We start from the raw sequence: 21,778 nt of genomic DNA, 5'->3' as shown, positions 1-21,778 counted from the left end.
AAAAAGCTCCACTTTATTAATAAATGTCTTAATTTCACCTTCCTTTACAAACAATGACGGTTATACTTATAAAAAGAAACTTTGTCTTGGCATGAAATTCGCTAGTTCTGTGAAAGTAGCCGCATCTATCAGAGTACTGTTTTTTCTTGCAAATCGCAATATTCACTGAATTTCATTAGTGCCTGACTCATGAATTCGATTGTAGGCTGTATAACTCTTTCTTACCCTCTTCTATCTCCTTTCTAGCTCACCTCTGGGTCTCTCTGGTACAGCATGGGTGATGGTCTCCTCTTTTTTTATCTTTTCAGAGTCAGTTCCGGTTTGACAACGAGAGTTACCTCCAATTGCCAGAGAACCACCGAAGGGTAGGTCTATTAAAATTTCATTTCTCTTCATGTGCTCTATCAAGAAACATATTTTTTTTTCTTTGCAAACATGTCCTTTTAATACCTCATACCTCAACAAAGCATGTATTTATGTAATCTCTTTACTTGCAAACATATCCTTTAACCTTATACCTCAATAAAGCATGCATTTATGTATTTCTTTCTGAATAATTTATTCTAACACTGGCTTTATTTTTAGTTTTTGGTGTGTACTAATTAGAAGGGTCTTTATCTTGTAGGCTAAAGCTTATTCTTTTGCCCGATGTTGGTTAGCTTAAATTTATGAAGGCTTTGATGTTTGTTTGTTAATAAAGGTATATGTTGTATGAACTCCCAAAACAATTGAGTTTTACCTGGTAGACCCTAATCCATTTATTTTGGTTGATCTTATTTCATCTAGGGCCTAGGCTATAGCCAGAAGTGTTTTACCAGTTATTACCAAAGTGATTTTTTCTTTCTTTCTTTTTTTTTCTTACATGTCTTTGAAATAGGCCTATTTTTAGACCCTAGAACTTGTCAACTTTTATATTTAAGGTTCAATATAAATGTAAGGAAGATACATTAAAAATAGATAATTTGATTTTGACATTTTAGATAATATCACTTTTCCCCTTTTTATTTTTTTTCTGAACTTCAAGAATCGAAATAATAATAATAGTTTATGGTTACCCCAACTCGATATGAATTAGTCTATTTAACAGCTAAGGTTAGCATTAGACCTACCATTTCTTATGATCCAGAAATTTTAGCTGGTTTGAATCAGGTTTAGGAAAATGGAAAAGATATTCTAAACATTTGCAGGGTAATATTTTTAATAGACCGTAGATAAGTTTCCTAAAACTAATGACTGTCTAGAAACAGATATCCCACATAGAAATGGAAAAAGCTAACGAAGGCAAAGAAGAAATGGACTAATTCATGTTGTTCTTTATGCACAGAGAATCAACTATATTTATTTAACTCCTTATCTATTTATGAATTGTATTTATATTTTCCCAATTATTTGCGTGATGTTTTTACATTTTAGTACAGCACTTAGGAAACAATGTTGTTCACAGCAATATCCACGCCAAAGTAATATTGTTATATGTTACCTTTTAAAAGTTCTTCTTGAGAAATGTAGTACAAGAAAAATAAGTCATGAAATATAGTAAGGCCTTTTGTATAGTCTCGTTTCTTAAACTTAATTAGACACTCAAAGATAAAGTACTCTACTTGTTAATCCCAGTTGTTAATTATTTACGTGATTATAAATATGGGTATTATAATTGCTTGCTACACATGTGTTTATTTCTGATTAAGATTGACATGCTTGTTTTGCTACACGTGTTTATTTCTGATTAATATTATTGACATGATTTTTTTTGCTACACGTGTTTATTTCTGATTAAGGTTATTGACATGATTTTTTTACACGTGTTTATATCTGATTAAGATTATTGACATGAAATGTTTTTGCTACACATGTTTGATTGTTTCTGATTAAGATTATTGACATGATTTTTTTTTCTCAGGTGCTGTATGATGGAAAGTTAGCGGCAGCGATAGTGTTTATGTACAATCCAGTGGCTACGGACTCCCAGCTTTGCCTCCAGTCTGCACCCAAAGGAAATCCATCTTTTTTCGTCCACAATCCTCATGCTCTTATGTTGCAGGTAAGGCAATGACTCTTAATTATCTCGTATTTTGTGAATAAGTACACAGAGAAATGTACGATGATTATATTTCATTTAAAAAATGCATAAACATTTCCCAGTACTAGACTGTGTGTTCTTTCTGGAGTCTGGACTGTGCACAGGAGTATCTGAGGTTTCTAGGCTATTATCGTTGTGTGTGAGTTGCCCAATAGGAATGAAAAACTCTATTCATTTAGATAGTTTTATTCATTTAGATAGTTTTACTTCTAGTCATAAATGGCCCAAAATGGGTGTTATTGTGAGAAATTTTACTTTGGTTAGAGGTTGAGTATACAAATCCATAGGTAACAATAGGAAAATCACTTGAGTGTACACATCCAAAGGCAACAGTGAGCCTACCTGAGGTCTAACTAGAAAATCAACAGCGAAAATGCTGGCCTATGTTTCATGCATTTTAATTAAAGATCACTATAAAGTAAACGTCATGAAACAACCCAACTTGTACAATACATAACTTGCCCTACCCTACCCTAACTTGCCATAACCTAACCTAACTTAGTGTGCAGTGGCTTAACCTACAGGAAAAAATAAGAGCCACTTTTGCGCCCCTGGACACCAGTTTCCTTTTGGTCTTGCCAAGAGTGCTTCTACCGGTTTTTTGAAGGGGAGCATCTCACCCCACCTATCCTACAGACTACACTAAAGAAGGGTTTTATAGGTGTAATTTATCTAGCCACTTGCCATAGCCTAACCTAACCTAGTGTGTAGTGGCCTAATTGACAGGGAAAATAAGAGACACTTTTGCTCCCCTGGACACCAGTGTCCCTTTGGCCTTGCCAAGAGTGCTTCTCCTGGATTTTTGAGGGGGAGCATCTCACCCCACCTATCCTACAGACCTACACTAAAGAAGGGTTTCAGAGATTTGGTAATTTATCAAGCCACTTGTAGCCTACGTAACCATAACCTTTCAGGTTTACATTTTAGTGTGTACTGTGTTCATGAATACGGAAAATGGCTTTGCATTTGTAAGAAAGGACAGGTAGCTTTAATTCTTACTATTTCAGGTTATTATTGACAATGCAGGCATTCTAATAGAAGACAGTAATACGTTTTGTCTGTGTTATAGTGACAATTGGTAAAAGCAAAGCCCATGTTTTGAATGTACTGTATACAAGTTTAAAGAAAACCAGTGTGAAATATTGATTACTCATTTGTTGGCACATGATTTACTGAAATGACCATCAATTTATACAGTCATAGGACAACTGCCTACTCAACAATTTACCTTTATAATCCATAGTAAAAATGCTATAGGCCTACTGTACTGTACATACAGTAGTTATCTAAGCTGTTAGCCAACTACCAAGGAAATTTAAAGATTATATGAATTGCTTACATTTGTTAGATTTTAGTTAGTTTTGGTATAATTTAGGTGTTTACAGTTTTATTTTCATTAGCAGGGACCTATTTACCTAGTAAGAGCCTAGTTATAATACCATGTGTGTTTTTTTAATAATGAACATCGTAAAATATACTGTAGTATATTTGCTACATAGAAGCAATTACTGGTAAAATTTCGTTGTTTTACCCAAGCATGTTTGCCTGAAAAATAATTTTTTTCCTATTAGTGTTTTGTTGTTATATTCTTCTGGTGTTATTAACTTCTGGAAAAGTGAGAATTGGAGTTTTGGATAGAATAAAATTAAAACTAACAAATAACTGAAGATAATAACAGCAGAAATCAGCAAAACAACATGAAAACTAAAAAAAAAAATTAATTTTCATCCAAACATAAGAGGGTGAAACAACTCAGACTAACTGCTGCAGTTATCTCGAGCTTAGTTCTGTCTTGTGTCCATTTTCTATCGAACGTAAACTTTTCTATTTTTAACATGGTCCGATTTTCAAAGGGAAACAGGTACAAGCACCAACTAACCTAACCTAACCCGGAAACCGTATCCTTTCCTACCTACGACCCACTCCCTGTGACCCATCTGAGACAGTCATATCCTTACCGTAGGCTGAGACAAAGTCTGCAATGATTTACCTTAATAGTTAGAGTTTGAATTATCTGAATCAGGTGTAAAAACAAGGGCGACAGTTTAGCTTCAAAATAGTTTTTGTTCATAAAACTAACCTTGTCACTCTTCTTAGCTTCGTATTTCTAGCTTTACAGTGAAAATGCACTGGCCACTCTTCTTAGTTCGTCTTTGAAGCTCTACCGGGACGTGGCCAGTAATGTCGATCTATCACCTGTACATGAAATGCAATATGCAACACTTGGGACACTTAATTAATTTCTGATGGAAGATCCAAACTTTCATTGTTATTAGTTAAAAATAGTCTTAATAGCTTCGTCTGGAGTATGTTTTGATCTTTCCCGTTCGGTAACCATGCCACAACTAAGATTTTTTTTATTTAAAAATCAACTTATGAGTCGCACCATTTAACGAATTTGATGATGACCCAATCAAAAGAAGTGCTCAAAATATATCTGGATTCTGATTGGCCAATTCAAAGTGAAATTCGTAAAATCAAGGTGTACCTGCTTAAACAAATGAATAAAGCACGCCAAAATCTAATAGCTAATTTGTTTCCATTGGGGCAAAGAGATCAGTGGGTGCAGCTACTGTGCATTTAGGCAAAAATTTCACAGTGCCTAAAGAAGTGGAGTTAAAAATAATAAGAACAAACATACACAGCAACGGGAGCTGTGTGGCAGTATGAAGAATAACACATAACTTAGAAAAAACGCTACTCATCATAAGTTAATTATTTATTTTTCTCTCATTATGTATTTACACGGATAATGTATTTTTAGAGTTGTTTTGTTTTTACGTTTTACCCGAGAAAAATATAAATTACAACAAAAGTAGTGAATAGGAGTCTTAAGTTTAACCCATATTCTTATTGACGTCTACAGAATATGTATAAGAAAGTGGTTTCATATTTTAAGCTTTTCATGGTCATGAGAAGGAATGTACTCTATATTTTTCCAGATGAATAGAGTTATATACTGTTTTTTATTTGTTAACTATATCGGGCTGATTTTGTTCTTCATATAAGATTTTATTGAAAGAACCCTATTACAGAATTATGATAGTGTTAAAGTTTCATGTGTAAGTTCTGTACCATTGTTCAATTATTTTAATACATGTTTTTTTTTTTTTATAAATTAACAAATATACTAACTAAAAAGTCTATACAGTATTTGATTAATTTTTGCTTATTACAGGATGTGAAAGCCGTTGTTACCTACAGCATCCACAGTACCTTAAATAGTATGGGAGGCATTCAGGTGCTTTTTCCGCTGTTCCAGCAGCTTGATCTACCCCATGACACACCCCCTGCTATTAACGACTATTATAACACCAACAAGGATCCTTCTCTAGGGTATGGATATGATTTAATGTGCAGTAACCTGTTTGTGATATGTTTGTATTTAGTTTAAAATGGAAATATGAATTTTTATTGGTTTGGGGTTTTAGGAAACTTTTGGGGTAGAATAGATACAATGATGAGCTTGTAGAAGTTGAAATTAATGTAGAATCTTGACAAGGTTTTTATACGTACAACAATGATACAAATATAAATTTGAGAGTTATGCAAACAACCCTGTCATTTTTTATATACAGTACTGTACAGTATTAATTTTTACCTGCCAAACTTGATTCAGTGTTATGAAGCTTCATCTGTGATGGATAACGGGGGAGGGTGGGCTGTGGCACCCCTAGCAGTACCAGCCGAACTCGGTTGAGTCCCTTGTCAGGCTGGGAGGAACGTAGAGAGGAGAGGTCCCCTTTTCTGTTTCATTTGTTTGATGTCGGCTACCCCCAAAATTGGGGGAAGTGCCTTGGTATATGTATGTATGTTTGTATGTAAACTTGAACTTATCATTTATTTTTAATTTTTACAGGTCAACCTTGATAGGTTTTATATGTGAGATGGTTGAAAGCTGTAATACAGTCCAGCAGCACATGGTCCAGAATAGAGGGTTCCTTGTAATATCCCATCTCCTCCACCGCGCCTCGAGACACCACGTCACAATGGAAGTGCTAACGGCCTTTCTCAAGCTTACCAAGTTCCTCGTCACCTGCCCCAATTCAAATTCAGATCTTTTGCTGAAACAGGTATGTGGAATTAGTCAGGTTTTTGCATACACAGTGCTGCACAGTACTTTGATATTCAGTTCTCACTTTTAATGCTATAATTTTGTTAGTCAGAATCAAAGTACATAGGCCAAAATACAGTGTATTTTTTTTGTTTTTCTTTATTTTCAGCTGTTGGACCACATCTTATTCAATCCATCTTTGTGGATATATTCTCCAGTTGTAGTTCAAATGCGACTATACACTTACCTGGCAACAGAGTTCCTCTCTGACACGCAGATATATGGATCTGTTCGGAGAGTCTCAACAGTGCTGCAGACTATGCACACTCTGAAGTACTATTATTGGGTTGTCAATCCCAGGGATAAGAGTGGTATTAATCCAAAGGGTCTAGGTAAGTTAAGAGTATTGTAGCCTTTTAACCCTTTTTCCCCCAGGCTATTTGGAAATTTCCAACCCTTAACCCCCAGGGGGTTATTTTTTTCCCAGCACATTTTGCATTATATTTTTTTGAAAATTGCTCTAACAGCCTTAATTTTTGTCATAGAGAGGTCAGGTTGGTCTCATTCTCTTGGAAAATGCCTGAATTTTCTCAAATAATTATCAAAAATATGAAAAAAAAATTTTTATAGCATTGTTTTGCGAGGGCGTACCGGTACGTCCATGGGGGTAAAGGGATGGCTTTTGTGAAACGTATCAGTTGGTCCTTTGGGGGTAAAAGGGTTAAAAAGGTCATATCTCTTTTCTGAAAGTTTAATTCTCAAATGCTATTACCTTATAAATTCAAACTTCTATGAATTAATTTGCTGAACTGTACAATATATTGCATAATTATTCCTTTTTTTACATTATGGTGCAGCAATGTAAAATTTAGATTTTTTTTTATAATTCATTTCATTTTACAATTGTATTTAAAGCCAATATATTTATCTTAATGGACAATTTCATCTTCAAACTGCTAAAGTATCATTTATATTACAGATGGACCACGCCCAAGCGATAAGGACGTGGTTAGTTTACGTGCATATATGCTACTGTTTCTCAAGCAACTGATTATGATTGGAAATGGTGTCAAGGAAGATGAGCTCCAGGCCATCTTGAATTTTCTCTCTACTATGCATGAGGTATGTAATTCATCTAATCAGTTTTGATGTAGTTGTGATGATAGATGGTAAAGAGATTTTGACGAAGGAAAAATCTATTTCTAGGCGAGGGACCTGTCGCCCAGTGAAATGCTCCTTATAGCACCATTTCTAAGGTATAAATACAGCTAAATATACCAGAGAGAAAAGTTGCTTGGACTGTCAGGAATAAACCCAGCTCGCTCTCTCTAATAGAGTGTCGGTATAGTAACTGGGGCATGTTAGAACCACTACCATAGGTCCCTTACCAATTAGTCCTCTCCTTCCTCAATATCCCCTGATACTACGAGGTGCCGTTCTACATCCAACTACTGCCCGCTACTATGACTACCCCCCACCCCCCCACCCCTACCACTACCCACGCTTCTTCCCTCATTCCTTTTCTAGCACCAGTGTACAGCTATTTCTTTATTAGTCTGAGAAACTTTTGATATAATTTTGGTACTGTACAATATTATGATACAGTACTGTATAAAGTTCATGGAAACTACATCACCTAGTGCTGTGGTAATGCGTTCGCTTAGCATTCCTGTGGCAGCAGATCGATCCCAGCTGGGACTGTGAATTTAAGCTAATTACTGGGGAATTTACTGTTGTGCTTGGGCACCAAATTGTGGGGTTAGGCTTGTCATAATGAACAATGTGCATTAAAGTTAACCACAGAATGCTGCTCTACATTCTGTGTGTTTATTCCTGGTGTTATGAATTTATGTCCAAAATTCCCTTGATACAGTAGATTTACGTACAAGTGTGATGTTGTAAATGGATAGTATTTTAATGGTAGCATTTATCAACACTATTTACTTTTGAGTTTTTTATTTCATTTAGTCGCAGTTTTTAGGAAGGGAAGTTTACTATATTTTTTATGGAACTGCATCATGCTATCCTATTATAGCAGTTCAAGACCTCATTTGTTAAATATTTCTCTAGAATTCTAAACTTGTTTGGAATCAAAACATTTAGAACCAACCTCCAATTTCCTGATGCTTCAGAGACTATGAATAACCTGTCGTAAAACCCCAGAATCCATTACATTGATGGACTTAAGAATCTATAAGTATATTTTTCTCTAAGGGTTTTGTAATCTCTACTTTGCTTTATTGGTTAGATAACTTGGAAAGGGTTATGGATTCCTTGAACAACGAAGGATTGGAGAACTGAGGAATTAGATAGCCCTCTTTGAGCACGGACAGGACTCACGGTTCGAGATGAAGGATTTCCCAAACCAAATAAAGTGGGACAACCTTGCTTCTACAGGGATCTTTTGGGAAAGACCATTATAACATCATCCCAGAAGTTCTAGGAGCCATGTTGGTGTAGGAATGTCTGCTATCGCAGTCTTAATGGTATACTTCTGATACCAAAAAAATTTCTTGGAGGAGAAAATTTGTGAGATGTAGCTGCTACAGGACAATTGAAAAAAAAAATGGGGATTTTTCAGAAAAGAGACCTCAAAGTGTCACATTGGGGTTTAAAGGTTAAATGTGTGTGATTCCAGTTTCATCAGAATAGATGCTCACCAGAACGCCAGCCAGGCAAATCCAACAATCCGCTGTGGGGCCTAACCACAGCAGTGGCCTCCCCAGTAAACATCTTAAAACTCACTGTCCCGGGCTGGGATCTATCTGCTGCCATGCGAATGCTAGGCAAATACCTTACCTCTGTACTAGCTCACATGTGCCGCCTCTTTATACGAGAAGAAATCAAAGAATATTTTTGCTCATCATAAACTGTCCTAATCATAAAGGAACACTTGTTCCCTACACTTAACTACAAAACTTGCAAAGGCTGCTGTTTCCTTTGGGAAACCTACTAGAAATAGTTATATCTAAAGTGAAATAATATAAAATGAAATAAAGATCATAATTACTTGCAGAGTTCTTTAATACAAGGTTTTGCAGAAGAGAGGATATCCAGAATATTTCCCAATTTATAACCAAAGAGCAGCATTTCTTTGATTAACCATCTCGCAAACTCTGTATTCAAAGATTTTCTTTTGTTTTACGTTCGCAATGTACTCAAAAGAATTAACTACTGTACAGTATATCTGAAGTGGTAATAAGGTTTTATGAATAACAGAATGGTTTTATGAAAGGAAAGGTTTTAACATTAAATGGAAATCAGGATTACTGTAGTAGCTTTTTTATGCACAAGAGATGACAGTTTATTGATTCTATCTATAAAAATGTTTGAAAATTGAGGAATATGAATCATCTTGGAGTTGCAACTTCTGATGACTTTAAAGAATGGATAGAATCAGAACTTTCCCTAAGTAACCTGAAGTAAAGTTGGATACGTTTCCTCTGTATTATCTTCATCTTCGTCTTCATGGCTGGATGAATTCTGTAATAAGTTAACTACAGGCCTTCCCTTTACTTTATTTGAACGGTAATCTTTTTGCTTCCGTTAGGCAAGTGACTCATTTTGGCAGTTGAGGTACTAGAACCTACATTCACGCAGATAGGGAAAACTAGAATAGTGCTAGTTGCTGAATCTTCATTAGACCGATGCTCACTGCCATTGGAATAATGATGCAACTGATCAGCTTTCGCTGAAACTTTAACCCTTTTACCCCCAGGCTATTTGGAAATTTCCAACCATTAACTCCCAGGGGGTTATTTTTTTCCCAGCACATTTTGGTGTATATTTTTTTTAAATTGCTCTAACAGCCTTAATTTTTGTCATAGAGAGGTCAGGCTGGTCTCATTCTCTTGGAAAATGCCTGAATTTTCTCAAAATTATCAAAAATATGAAAAAAAAAAATTTTATAGCATTTTTTTGCAAGGACGTACCGGTACGTCCATGGGGGTAAAGGGATGGCTTTTGTGAAACGTACCAGTACGTTCTTTGGGGGTAAAAGGGTTAAAAGATTTATCTAATAAACAATATTCTTTCTCATCAGTATATGAATACATGAATTTGGTTACTCATAAACACTTACTTCACCATATGGAAGATATTAGAATCCAGGATATCAGCTTGATCTTTTACCATGAAATCCAGTGGTCGTAAAGAGCAGACCAGATCATGGAAATGTGTGGGTTTCGTAGTGGAAAGAACTGAAGTAATTTGGGAAAGATGATCGAACTCTTACTGAGTGGCACAATAGAAACACTAGGCATTAGAAAAGCACTCTGAGAGTGCAGGCCTGCGCCACAACAGCCTATTTCTTGACCTTTTGCTCAATCTTGACTATGACATTTGACCTAGGACTTTAAAAATTGAATCACTTGCATGTCTCAACATTAGAATTAATCCCTGAAAGTTTCACTACTCTATGAGTAAAATTTTGGCCAGGAAGTTGTTCACAAACAAACAAACGGATGTAAACATAACTTCGTCCCAACTATGTTGGTGGAGGTATTAAATTGAGGAGTTCAGCGAAGATTTCATATAGGGCAGGTTAAGCTGGAGTCTCTTTGCTTGAAGACTCATGGTATTCTTATATTTATTAACTGAAACCAAAGAGAAAAAATTATTTTGAAGCTCGTTACTATGAAGTGTCTTCCTAATAATGCAAAGTTAATAAAACTAACGGAAGGCAAGTCATCTACAGTGTACCCAAGCCAGGTTATTTCCATTAACTGTTAGATTGTCTCATTACTGTAACAGAGGCTAGGTCTATTGAAAGGAAAGAAAACAGATTATTTTTATTTTTAGAATAAACATCTATGTAAACTAGTCTTTGAAAGAGAAACATTATAAACATCAGGGGAGTTTTATAGAAATAATTTATATGCAGTATTTAGAGATATTTGTTTTTATACAGTACATTAGGTGAAGAGGTGTATACAGTAGATTATGAAAATATTAATTTAGAATTTGTCCAAGAGTATATTTTTCTACTACAAATTAGAATAGTGTAGATTATGAAAATAGTAATTTAAAATCTGTCCTTTCCATTGAGGTTTGTGGTCATTTAAATGTAAATGAAAATGTTGGCACTCGTATCTGGTGAATTTTCACTTTATTTTCAAGTGTAAAATTATGAGAATTTTATCTATTTAACAAGTATTAGTCTAAAATAAGTACGGTATTTAATTCTATGAAAGTCAGACAATGGAAAAAGGAAAAAAATAAAGATCAATTTCATCATCAACTACCCTGGTTATTTTCTTCTTTTTTAATCATACCAATTACTTTTTTTTGTCACTTCAGGATGAAAATCTCCATGACGTACTTCAGATGCTCATGTCCCTCATGTCAGAGCACCCATCGTCAATGGTTCCAGCATTTGATGCTAAACACGGGGTACGAACAGTCTTCAAGCTCCTGGCTTCGGAGAGTCAGCTGATCAGATTACAAGCCCTCAAGTTACTCGGTTACTTCCTCTCAAGATCGACCCACAAGTATGTTGACATTCAGTATTAAATTTCCAATTTAAACTTGCATTTCTTGGAATCAGCTTATTTAGTTAAACATTTCAATTCTTAACTTAACAGAATTTTTTCATAAAAATTCTCTTTTTCGTGAAAACTGAACTAGAGCCTATTTTTTCATATTAATCTTTAGGATGATGGTAATTTTTTTTTTTTTCAGTTTTTTGTAGTTTTGGAATGTTTATAAATGATTGTAAAAGCTTGAATGGTATGCTATGGATTTGAATGAAGTCGTAGTTGCTTTTGCAAGTATTATACATTTTACGGGATACATGCATTTAATCTTAATTAAACAACCCATTTCAAATTCAATGTAAGTCATAGGCTTAGAAAATACCTTCTCAAGATTTAGCACTTGAGCTACACCCATCCAATTCAGAGAGTAAATAGTGGGGGTAAACTTCTTACACCCAGGATATACTTATGTCAGACTGCAGTGTAGTTGTGTACAGTATTTGTTGGATATGTAAGACAGCAGAAGTATATATGTGCAATAAAGAATTTGTGGGTATGGATGAATAGATGAAAAGTAATGAATTGTTTATGCAAACAGTAATTGATTAATATTATCAAGTTCATTATCAATAGTGAGAATGAGTTTGAAATCAGGGTAATTTTATAAATTAGGATTTTTGAAAATTTAAGGAACGTACTGTACAGTATTTGATATATGTTGTGCTTGATTTAATGAATCGACGAAAGGAATTACCAACATAATTACACATAAATAACTTGTAAAAAATATTCGCATCCACATAAATACTTATTACTGAAATATTCTATAATGAAATATGTTATTTTGAGTAAGACAGGACTAAATGAAGTAGTGAAATGTTAGAAATTATTTGATGAATTATTTTTTATCTTGTGGAATTTGAATGTCTAGGGTGACAGAAAAAAGTTGTCTAGTTGAATGAGGATACATTAGTGCTGTATCTTTAGTGTGTGATACATATAAATGTTTGTATAAGTTTATATACTTTTATTCTCATATGAACTGTACATGAATGAATTTTTATAAGATATTAGCCATGATATTGCAATAGCCTTACTTTGATAAACTTTCATTTCTACTTAGCTGTATTGTCAACTTAATCCTCTTGAATGTAAAATAATAGTGTTACAGTATCTTACAGTTCCATAGTGCCTTTCCATTAGCTATAAGTGATTTTAAGTATTACTTAAGTTTCTAACTATTTTCTTGTCTTTGTGGAAGACTTCTTGATGGATAGTACTGCATGGTTATAAAGCATTATTCTACATACTCGACTAAATTTCAAATTTATTTTGTGCTTTTACTCTTAACCCTTTTACCCCCTGGCTATTTGGAAATTTCCAACCCTTAACCCCCAAGGGTTATTTTTTTTCAAACACATTTTGCAGTATATCTTTTTCAAATTGCTGTAACAGCCTTAATTTTCATCATAGAGAGGTCAGGTTGGTCTCATTCTCTTGGAAAATGCCTGAAGTTTCTCAAAAAATTATAAAAAATATGCAAAAAAAAAAAATTTTGAATAGCATTTTTTTGCAAGGACGTACCATGGGGGTAAAGGGATGAGTTTTGTGAAACGTACCTGTACGTCCTTTGGGGGTTAAAAGGGTTAAGAGTACCATTATTTTGATAACACCAAACATCACATTTGCTATTACTGTACATTACATGAACACTACATAAACATTTTTATTTTTATCTAAATGAATCCCTTTTGGTTCTGACTCCAATTCTTGCATTTTGTTTTGTGATTTTACTTTCCAATATAATGTTGAAAAAAAGGTGATAATTGTCATGTCTTCATAATTGAAACTTGAAATCTCACCAGAGCAGAGACTATACCAGATGAATGAGTGGTTGTTGACATACTGTACATACAAATACACAAGTTGCTATCTTGACAGAACTAACACAATAGTATGCAGCCTTGCATGCCATTTCCCAAAACTTATGAATGATTTTGCTCAAACTTCCAAGCTAAGTAATGATCCTTGCATTTTTATTATAGAATATCATAGGATGGACATACTGTTGGCAGTTTTAAGTGTCGGCAGTATTTTAAGGCTCAGAAAATAAGCAGTTCTGTATTCGAATCATACTTTTGACAGAATGAATAAAGGCACTAGATTTCTTCTTATGCGTTTGTCTTTACAGTACATTGGTTTTGCTTTTGCTAGAAAGAAATTACATGTAATTATTGCTCCTTATTGGAGAATATCATTTCCCCTCATATAATAAGTCAATACAGTATATGATCATGTTTGCAGTACAGTATTCCCCCAAGAACCGAAGACTTAGATTTTAAGAAAATAGTGGATCTAGGGAAATTCAGAGTTTTGCAATCTTAATGACTGATAACTCCCTGTCCTTTTATCACTCAAATAATATACGCTAGAATATTATGGAAGTATATTTTGATTTTAAATTGTGACCTTTATATGCTGCATACGTTGCATATGACAGTATTGATTCATGTACAGTACTTCATAATAAATACAGTAAGAAGGATTGAGAAAATTATAGGGATTATACTCTGCAAAATGGCATTATTTGTTTTATTTTATTTCATCAATTTGCTTCGATTTAGGACTGGCATTTGTAAATATAAATAAGATTAAAGTATTGTAAAAAAAAAATTTGTGTTTATAGTTAAGATACTGTATTGTGAATATAAAAACAAATACCGTAGTAAAAATAAGGGAATGGCTGGGAATATTTTGAGAAAAAGTAGTCAAACTTGATAAAAATCTACACAAATGAATAACAAAATTAGAATTTCATGGATCTGTTCTAGTTTGTTGTTTTGCTGACATTTTGGAAACTTTTGCATTAATTACAATACTGTAGTATTATGCTGTTAGAGAATTGCTGTAGTATATTAAAATTTTACATGATTGTTCATGATTTCCTTGTAGGTGTATGCTAATGTCAGATTAGAGAAAGATGGAATATGTATAAAGTATGATATAATTTTCAAGTTTCTCTTTTTTCGGGAAGTTGATCACCCCCTACTCGAGCAAACGATTAAATTGTCATTGATCAGCGATAAATGTCTTCTGTAGGAATTGTTTCCTTGTAAATTGTTACAGTTCATTAAAAAGTGTCTTCTTTCATGTAAACAATTGTCAGAATTTATTCAACTTCCCAACCGTCACTGCATTAGGGAAATATATTTTCTCTTTGCCTTTACTGCAGATACTTAAGATAGCAAGAATGTTCTTTCCATGTTTAATCTTATGATCAAGTAATTTTCAGGACTGTTGCACTGCATATTGTCATAATCAGCATTTGGAGATTGGGCTTTTGAGTGCTAGTGCTTACTTTCCTTTCTTTTCTATTTCTCAGCTGCAATGATTATCTATTGTGGTCAATTGTAAAATGCAAAATCAACATTTGTTTTCCATGTCTACATATTCTGATGCTCATAACATTTAGGTATCCTTGACTTTCCTAATTTTCCTAACTCAACCATATGAAATCCAGTGCCCATTGGCTTACAAGCACACCAGATATACAGCCACCCCCTTTCTTGATATTTGAGGAATATAATTATGTAGTGATGGTATAGCTATATACAGTAGTAAACAACAAGTTGCCAGTTGTCATCCCCTTAGTTCTTTTGACTTAAAGCTATTACCTTAAAGACATTGTTAGTGTTTTCTTTATTTGTCATCAGTTCAGATTCCAATATCCTTTTATATCCTGTCTGGTGATATTGTGAGAGATAAGAGACAAAGCGGTACTTTTCCTCAAAGTGAAGTGGAGACTTAATTGCTCATTTGATCATCAAGTTTTCCATTTGGTTCAGGGACGTCCTTCCATCCAAAAGTCAGTTTTGAGACGTTTTTTAAGCATACTGTTCTTTTCCCTGTGTTAGTGCCGCTTATGTCACGGGGCGTTGGTAGAGCCGTGTGTGTGTTGTGATCGTGTCCCTCTCTCTCTCTCCCCCTGTGCCCCTGTGCCCTGGCTGGTTCTGCCCCAACCACCACCACCACCACCATCACTACCACTACCATCACCATGACTACTTATTCCCATTACTAACCACCACACAAATAATACCCTTAACCCACACTACCCATGATACCCAACACATCAACCAACCAATTACACCTCACAAAACACACCATTGCCACCACCACGGCGCCATCCAGGTGGTGGCTGGTCCACAGTGAACATGATGACGTGATGGCTCATTTTAGGCGCAAGTATGATGTCATGAACCCCCACAACCTCTACACCCTGCTGGCTGAGAGGCTATTGGTCCACGAGGAAACTTTAACATTACCCACCTACAACTGTTTGTACGAGGTAAGTTATGCCATTCCTTGAGATTTAGCAAAATTATTATGTGAATTATAGTGCTTGAATATAAATTTAGAATTATTTAGGGTTTTTGACTTTGTATATTGGATTGATATATATTTTAGAAGTTAAAAAATACTGATGACCCTGAATACAGATGGTAGTTTTACTTGTAACAAAGTTTTCTTATACTGTACATTATGTAGTTCAATTTTCTATTTATAAATGTTTTTTTTTGTACCAGATTCTAACGGAGCACATCAGTCAGCAAGTTATGTATTGTAAGCATCCAGAACCTGAATCACATTACCGATTAGAGAATCCAAGTGAGTATTTTAGCTGTTCTGATGTTTAGACATGATTATGAATATTTAAGAAATACTGTTTCTTTTTAATACTAATAAGGTTTGTCATGCTTCATTTTCAAGAAGTAAATGTTAGGGCAATGGCGAATGTTTTTTTTGTATTTTCATCTAATTTAAAAAGTTCTTACACAAAGATAATATGTATTTTTGTAGTTTTCTCTCTCTTTTTTTTTCAATTTAATGTAGTTTTCTCTTAATAGTTTTTAAATTGAATGATATAATGGAATAATTTTATTCATGGTGCCTGCTATTATTTTTTAAGGACAATTTTATTTAAGAAAAATTGATTTGTAACTTGAGTGAGTGTAGGATTTAATGCTTAGGTAAATTCTCTTTGCATTCTTAACCCACTCCATTCATTAGATATTTTGGAATTTATTTCCTAATACTGCATTGGAGTTATATCATGTAAATGTTTAGATTGGCTTCCATCATTCCATTTGGTAGCATAATATAGTACTATGGCAGTTGCGTGATATGGTTGTAGTACGGTAATTCAGCGAGTTTGTTTGGGTTTGAGTAATGAAGTTCAGTACTTTCTACTTGATATTGGAATTGAATATTGTATGTTATTTTTCGGGCCTTAGTTTTCTATGTCAACTCAGTCTTGTTTTTTAGTCCATTTTAAGATTTAAGTTTATTAGATTTTTGAGTTATTATGACCATCTCCAGTTAAGATTCCTCATCAAGGGTGTCAATGTTTGATAAGTATTCCCTGTACCTGTACACCTAATTGTAGAGATTATTATAAATATCAGGTCTTATTTTTTTATTATAATAATATTAGTTATTAAGATTATCTCCAGTTTAGATTCCACATCAAGGGTGTAAAGTTTGATAAATATTCCCTGTAAAGTACACCTAATTGCAGAGATGATTATGAATATCAGGTCTTTTTTTTTTTTTATTATAATAATACAGTATTACGTTAGTGTTTTAAAGACTGTATAATACAGCATACCTTGTACTGCATTTCAAACTATTTTCCTTTACAGTGATCCTGAAAGTCTGTGCAACCCTGATTCGACAGAGCAAACCATCCGATACACTAATGGAAGTTAAAAAGCTCTTTTTGTCTGACATGACGTTACTTTGCAATAACAACCGTGACAATCGGAGAACAGTTTTGCAGATGTCCGTGTGGCAGGTATGTATCTCTCTAGTCTTTGTTCATTTTATTGTTTGATTAAAACTCGAGTTCCAAGAAAATTTGCAGAAATCTTTAGTATAGTTATTACATTAACCCTTTTACCCCAGGCTATTTGGAACTTTCCAACCCTTAACCCCCAGGGGTTACTTTTTTTCAAGCATATTTTACAGTATATTTTTTTTTAAATTGCTCTAACAGCCTTAATTTTTGTCATACAGAGGTCAGGTTGGTCTCATTCTCTTGGAAAATGCCTGAAGTTTCTCAAAAAAATTATAAAGAATATGCAAAAAAAAATGTAAATAACAATTTTTCGCAAGGACGTACCGGTACGTCCATGGGGGTAAAGGGATGAGTTTTGTGAAACGTACCAGTACGTCCTTTGGGGGTAAAAGGGTTAAGTCATATCTACTTTGCATCAATGTTAACTATACTGCATTTTATGGTACATGTGTACAGATATATATCTGAAACTTAGTCATTCATCAATATGAAATTGATTTTACTTTACTACAATTTATGTTCTGTTTCTAAAGCTGTTAAAATTACCAATTAATTTTGTACACTATAATCATATATTAAGGAATAATTGTCAATGTGCAGTTTTAGCTAAACCTTGTATGGAGTTTTAACTAAACCCGAGGAGAATGATGTAGATCATCTCGGGGAGACCTAAAACCCGTAACTTTAACTTTTAATCAAACTAAAGATAATTATACTAAATATTTTGTTTATATTTCAGGAGTGGTTGATAGCATTGGCATATATCCACCCTAGATCAACAGAGGAACAGAAAATAAGTGACATGGTGTATTCACTCTTTCGGATGTTACTGCATCACGCCATTAAGTATGAGTACGGAGGATGGCGGGTCTGGGTTGATACTCTTGCCATAGTGCATTCAAAGGTAACCTAATGTAGAATATTTATAGATCATGTAGCTTCTTTAAAAGATGTTAATATAGATATGGAAATGACGTAGAGTTTAATTTCTTGTTGTAAAAAATTATTGAAGACAACTCGTAATGAATTTTAGCATTTTCCATTTGAAAATACGCCTTCTAGTTTTTTGCAGTATCTATTTATAGATCATGTACAGTAGCTTCTTTAAAAGATGTTAATATAGATATGGTAAAGACTTAGAGTTTAATTTCTTGTAAACAATTATTGAAGACAACTCATAATGAATTTTAGCATTATCCATTTTAAAATACGCCTTTTTAGTTTTTTGCAGTATCGCTTTATCTATCTGTGATGTATTTATTCAATTTTTTTAATTATAAATTTATATTCCAGGTGTCATATGAAGAATTCAAGCTTCAGTTTGCTCAGATGTATGAGCAGTATGAGAGACATCGTTCAGATAACATAACTGACCCAGCTATTCGACAGCAGCGTCCAATATCTACAATATCTGGTTGGGATAACAGACAGTACTACGTAAATGCGGAAATGTACCGTAATGGTGGTGGTCCTGAGGCAAGTATCAATTTACTTATTCTTTATGACAGTAAACTTTGTATCTAAAATTCTGGATGATTATTTTGTTATTGAAATGCATAATTCTTTATTTGCATAAATCCATCATTTACATCATGGGAGTATGAATCTAACATTACATTTCTGGTTAAACATTAGAGGTTTGTTTGCTGGCTGGTTGGCACCAGGGTGCATACACATCCTTTGTCCAACAATTCATTGTAGGCAAGACCCTTGGTCCACAATAGGATTATTTTGGAATTGTGGTCAGCTTTATACATCTCTTCCAGGATGTATGAACTTGTGGCACAAAGCACATTGCTTATCATGGTGTATTTGTAATGAAAGAAAGTGTTTTATAAGGTTTCATTTCATTGTTTTTGATATTTTGTATTTGGTTATTTTCCAGCTCACTTTTAGAACTTGAGATCCGTGAATGGGCAAATATGTGCATTGTGTAATTCTCATTTATTTTTCCAGATGGAAACTGAGAAAATCCATGCAGTGGAGAATGGAAAACCTTCAGACACACCAGAACCAGAACTTGACATTCCAAAAGATCATGAGATTGACCCTGTCATCAAAGAAGATAACTGCTTGTCCAAGAGTGAGAGCGACAGGTTAAGTTCGGAGGATCAACGCTGCAAGGGACTTGATGGCGGATGTGAAAAGAAGGAGACATTTGGTGATAAATCAATTGCCTATAGGTTAACAGAGACAGGAGAAAATATATCTGATGGGACACTGGAAATAAAACAGGTGGAGGAGTTTAAAAGTATTGAAGACAAAGATTCTGCCTCTTCATGTTCACTTTTCACACCAGAAATAGTAACGGATATTCCGTGTTCTGTCCCTGCTGATCCTGTAGGGTCGTTGCAGCTCACCGAAAAGGCAAATGAAGAAGTGATTAGTATAGCAAGTGAAGAGGACCTTAAAAGTATAGAAGTAATTGATACAAGTAGTGTTGAAGTAAGAGTGGTTGATAACAGAAATGTTGATAATAAAGAGCTGGAGGAAAGGGTAAAAGAAGTGGAAGAAAAGATTAGACTAGATGTTGATGATGAAGTTGGAAAGGAGAAAGACAGTGTAAAAATTGAAGATGTTGCCAATGAAACTACAATGACTCCTAAGAAAGGGGAGAGTAGTAAAAGTGAGGATGAAGGTAAATCTGATGAAGAGGAAAAGAAAGATGAGGGTAAAAAGGAAGAAGCATCTGATGAAGAAAGTGCTGAAACTGCTGAAACAAAATCAGATGTTATCCCCAAGTTGCCCTCAGAGATGGAGCCTGAACAGAAAGAAGTACCGAAGAAAGATGAGAAAGTTTCCTCTGTGAACGACACTGAAACTACAGATCAGGAAGCAGTTGCCAAAAACATCAATGACGAAAGTAAAGCGGAGGAGATTCTGTCTGAAGTAATTGCTCCTGAAAAACCTGTCATTGAAGGACAGGTCACTAAAGAAGAAAATTCACTCGGTGAAGCAGCAGTAGAAAACAAAAGTGCAGAAACCGTCGAAGAGGGTGTCGAGGGAAGCCAAGATGACTCTGCAAAGGATCAGGTGACAGGACTTAGTGATATAAAGATTCCAGTTATTCCACCACAAGAAATGATAGCTACAATATCAGGTAGCCTACATGAAAAGGATAAAAGTGAAAAAGAAAGGGAGGCAAAATTAGTCGATGATGTTGAAAAAGTAGTGCAAAGTGACAGTTTAGTTACAAAAAGTACTGAATCAGAAACTGGGGAAAGTGAAGTTAGTAGTGACATCGCTTTGAATCCAAGTATAGACAACAATAATGTTATGGAATTAGACAGTAAAAGTAGTGAAAGCAAAGAAACAAATAAATCAGAAGTAAGATTAGAATCGGAAAATATAGATTTAGCAAGTAACGATAGCATAGAAAAGACAAATTTAGGTAGTGGTGATAGTGCTGGTGGGGATGTAGATGAAACACCTGTGTCAAATGTGTCATCGACATCAAGCAAAGATACAGTCGAAGTATCTGCCTCTGAAGATTCAACAGAGAAATCTTCGCAAATCTGTGATATTGTACAAAGGACTTCTAATTCTGTTTCCTCCCCTGAAGCTTCTAGTCCTGTTTGTAGTGCTCCTGAAACTCCTAAAAATGTCTCATTAACACAAACCACTAATAATACTTTACCTGAAGTTATGCCAGAACAGACCAACACTGAAGTACAAGTAATAAACAAAGAAGTACAAGACAAAACCAAGGAAGAAGAGGAACCATCCTCTAAGAAAGAAGACGCTCACGTTTCCCCGAAAAAAGACGTGCTTCCTTCTTCAGTGACAGAGAGAAAAAGTTCCCCTGTGCATGTGGTTCCAAGTTCCTCAAAAGATGCAGCGTCAGCTTCTCCCAAGAAGGAGACGCCAGTTTCCTCAGATGTAGAAAATGATGTAAATACCATAGAGATTATCCAGTCACCCAAAAGAATAAATACGGAGGCCTTACCAGATGTTGGAAAAGCAGATACAACTGCACTTTCTAAGGATAAATCTCCTAAGATAGAAAAAATTGTTGCAAGTTCAAGTGATTTACCGAAAGACCAGGAGTCTCAAACTGAGGAAACTGGGGAGGAGGAGCTAAATAAAGTTGATGATGAAGATGTTACAGAATCAAAAACAGATGGTACATTATCATGTGGTGATACAGATAAAGAAGAAGACAGAGTCACTGATGTGGATGAGAGGGTCAAGTGCATCGAGGAGGACTTAGCTAAGGACCAAGCAGATTTAGGACTCAGAAGGCATGGTATTTCTCTTACAGGACACACAGCAGTAGAAAAGGAAAAGGACAGGCAAAGTAAGACCATTTTTCT

At 34.6% G+C, this 21,778-nt stretch overlaps 1 protein-coding gene across 5 annotated transcripts in view; it reads left to right on the top strand.

Moving 5' to 3' along the window:
• The first annotated feature begins 306 nt into the window (after window positions 1-306).
• rg (rugose) overlaps window positions 307-21,778 on the top strand; it is a 327,718-nt gene continuing 306,246 nt past the window's right edge. For 4 of the 5 annotated variants that reach the window (XM_068387371.1, XM_068387373.1, XM_068387370.1 and 1 more), the window contains exons 1-13: window positions 307-365; window positions 1,901-2,041; window positions 5,259-5,416; window positions 5,940-6,153; window positions 6,304-6,526; window positions 7,114-7,256; window positions 11,433-11,623; window positions 15,800-15,956; window positions 16,195-16,276; window positions 17,311-17,462; window positions 18,205-18,369; window positions 18,759-18,941; window positions 19,422-21,762. In XM_068387371.1, the coding sequence (XP_068243472.1) occupies window positions 1,940-2,041; window positions 5,259-5,416; window positions 5,940-6,153; window positions 6,304-6,526; window positions 7,114-7,256; window positions 11,433-11,623; window positions 15,800-15,956; window positions 16,195-16,276; window positions 17,311-17,462; window positions 18,205-18,369; window positions 18,759-18,941; window positions 19,422-21,762 (4,111 nt within the window). In that variant the 5' untranslated portion in view covers window positions 307-365; window positions 1,901-1,939. The remainder of the gene's footprint in view (window positions 366-1,900; window positions 2,042-5,258; window positions 5,417-5,939; window positions 6,154-6,303; window positions 6,527-7,113; window positions 7,257-11,432; window positions 11,624-15,799; window positions 15,957-16,194; window positions 16,277-17,310; window positions 17,463-18,204; window positions 18,370-18,758; window positions 18,942-19,421; window positions 21,763-21,778) is intronic. The other variant, XM_068387372.1, reaches the window with a different exon arrangement.

The sequence above is a fragment of the Palaemon carinicauda genome, chromosome 14 (genome assembly GCF_036898095.1).
Source record: "Palaemon carinicauda isolate YSFRI2023 chromosome 14, ASM3689809v2, whole genome shotgun sequence".
Taxonomy (NCBI): domain Eukaryota; kingdom Metazoa; phylum Arthropoda; class Malacostraca; order Decapoda; family Palaemonidae; genus Palaemon; species Palaemon carinicauda.
The sequence above is the reverse complement of the archived record's forward strand: the minus strand, read 5'-3'. Positions and strand labels throughout refer to the sequence as shown.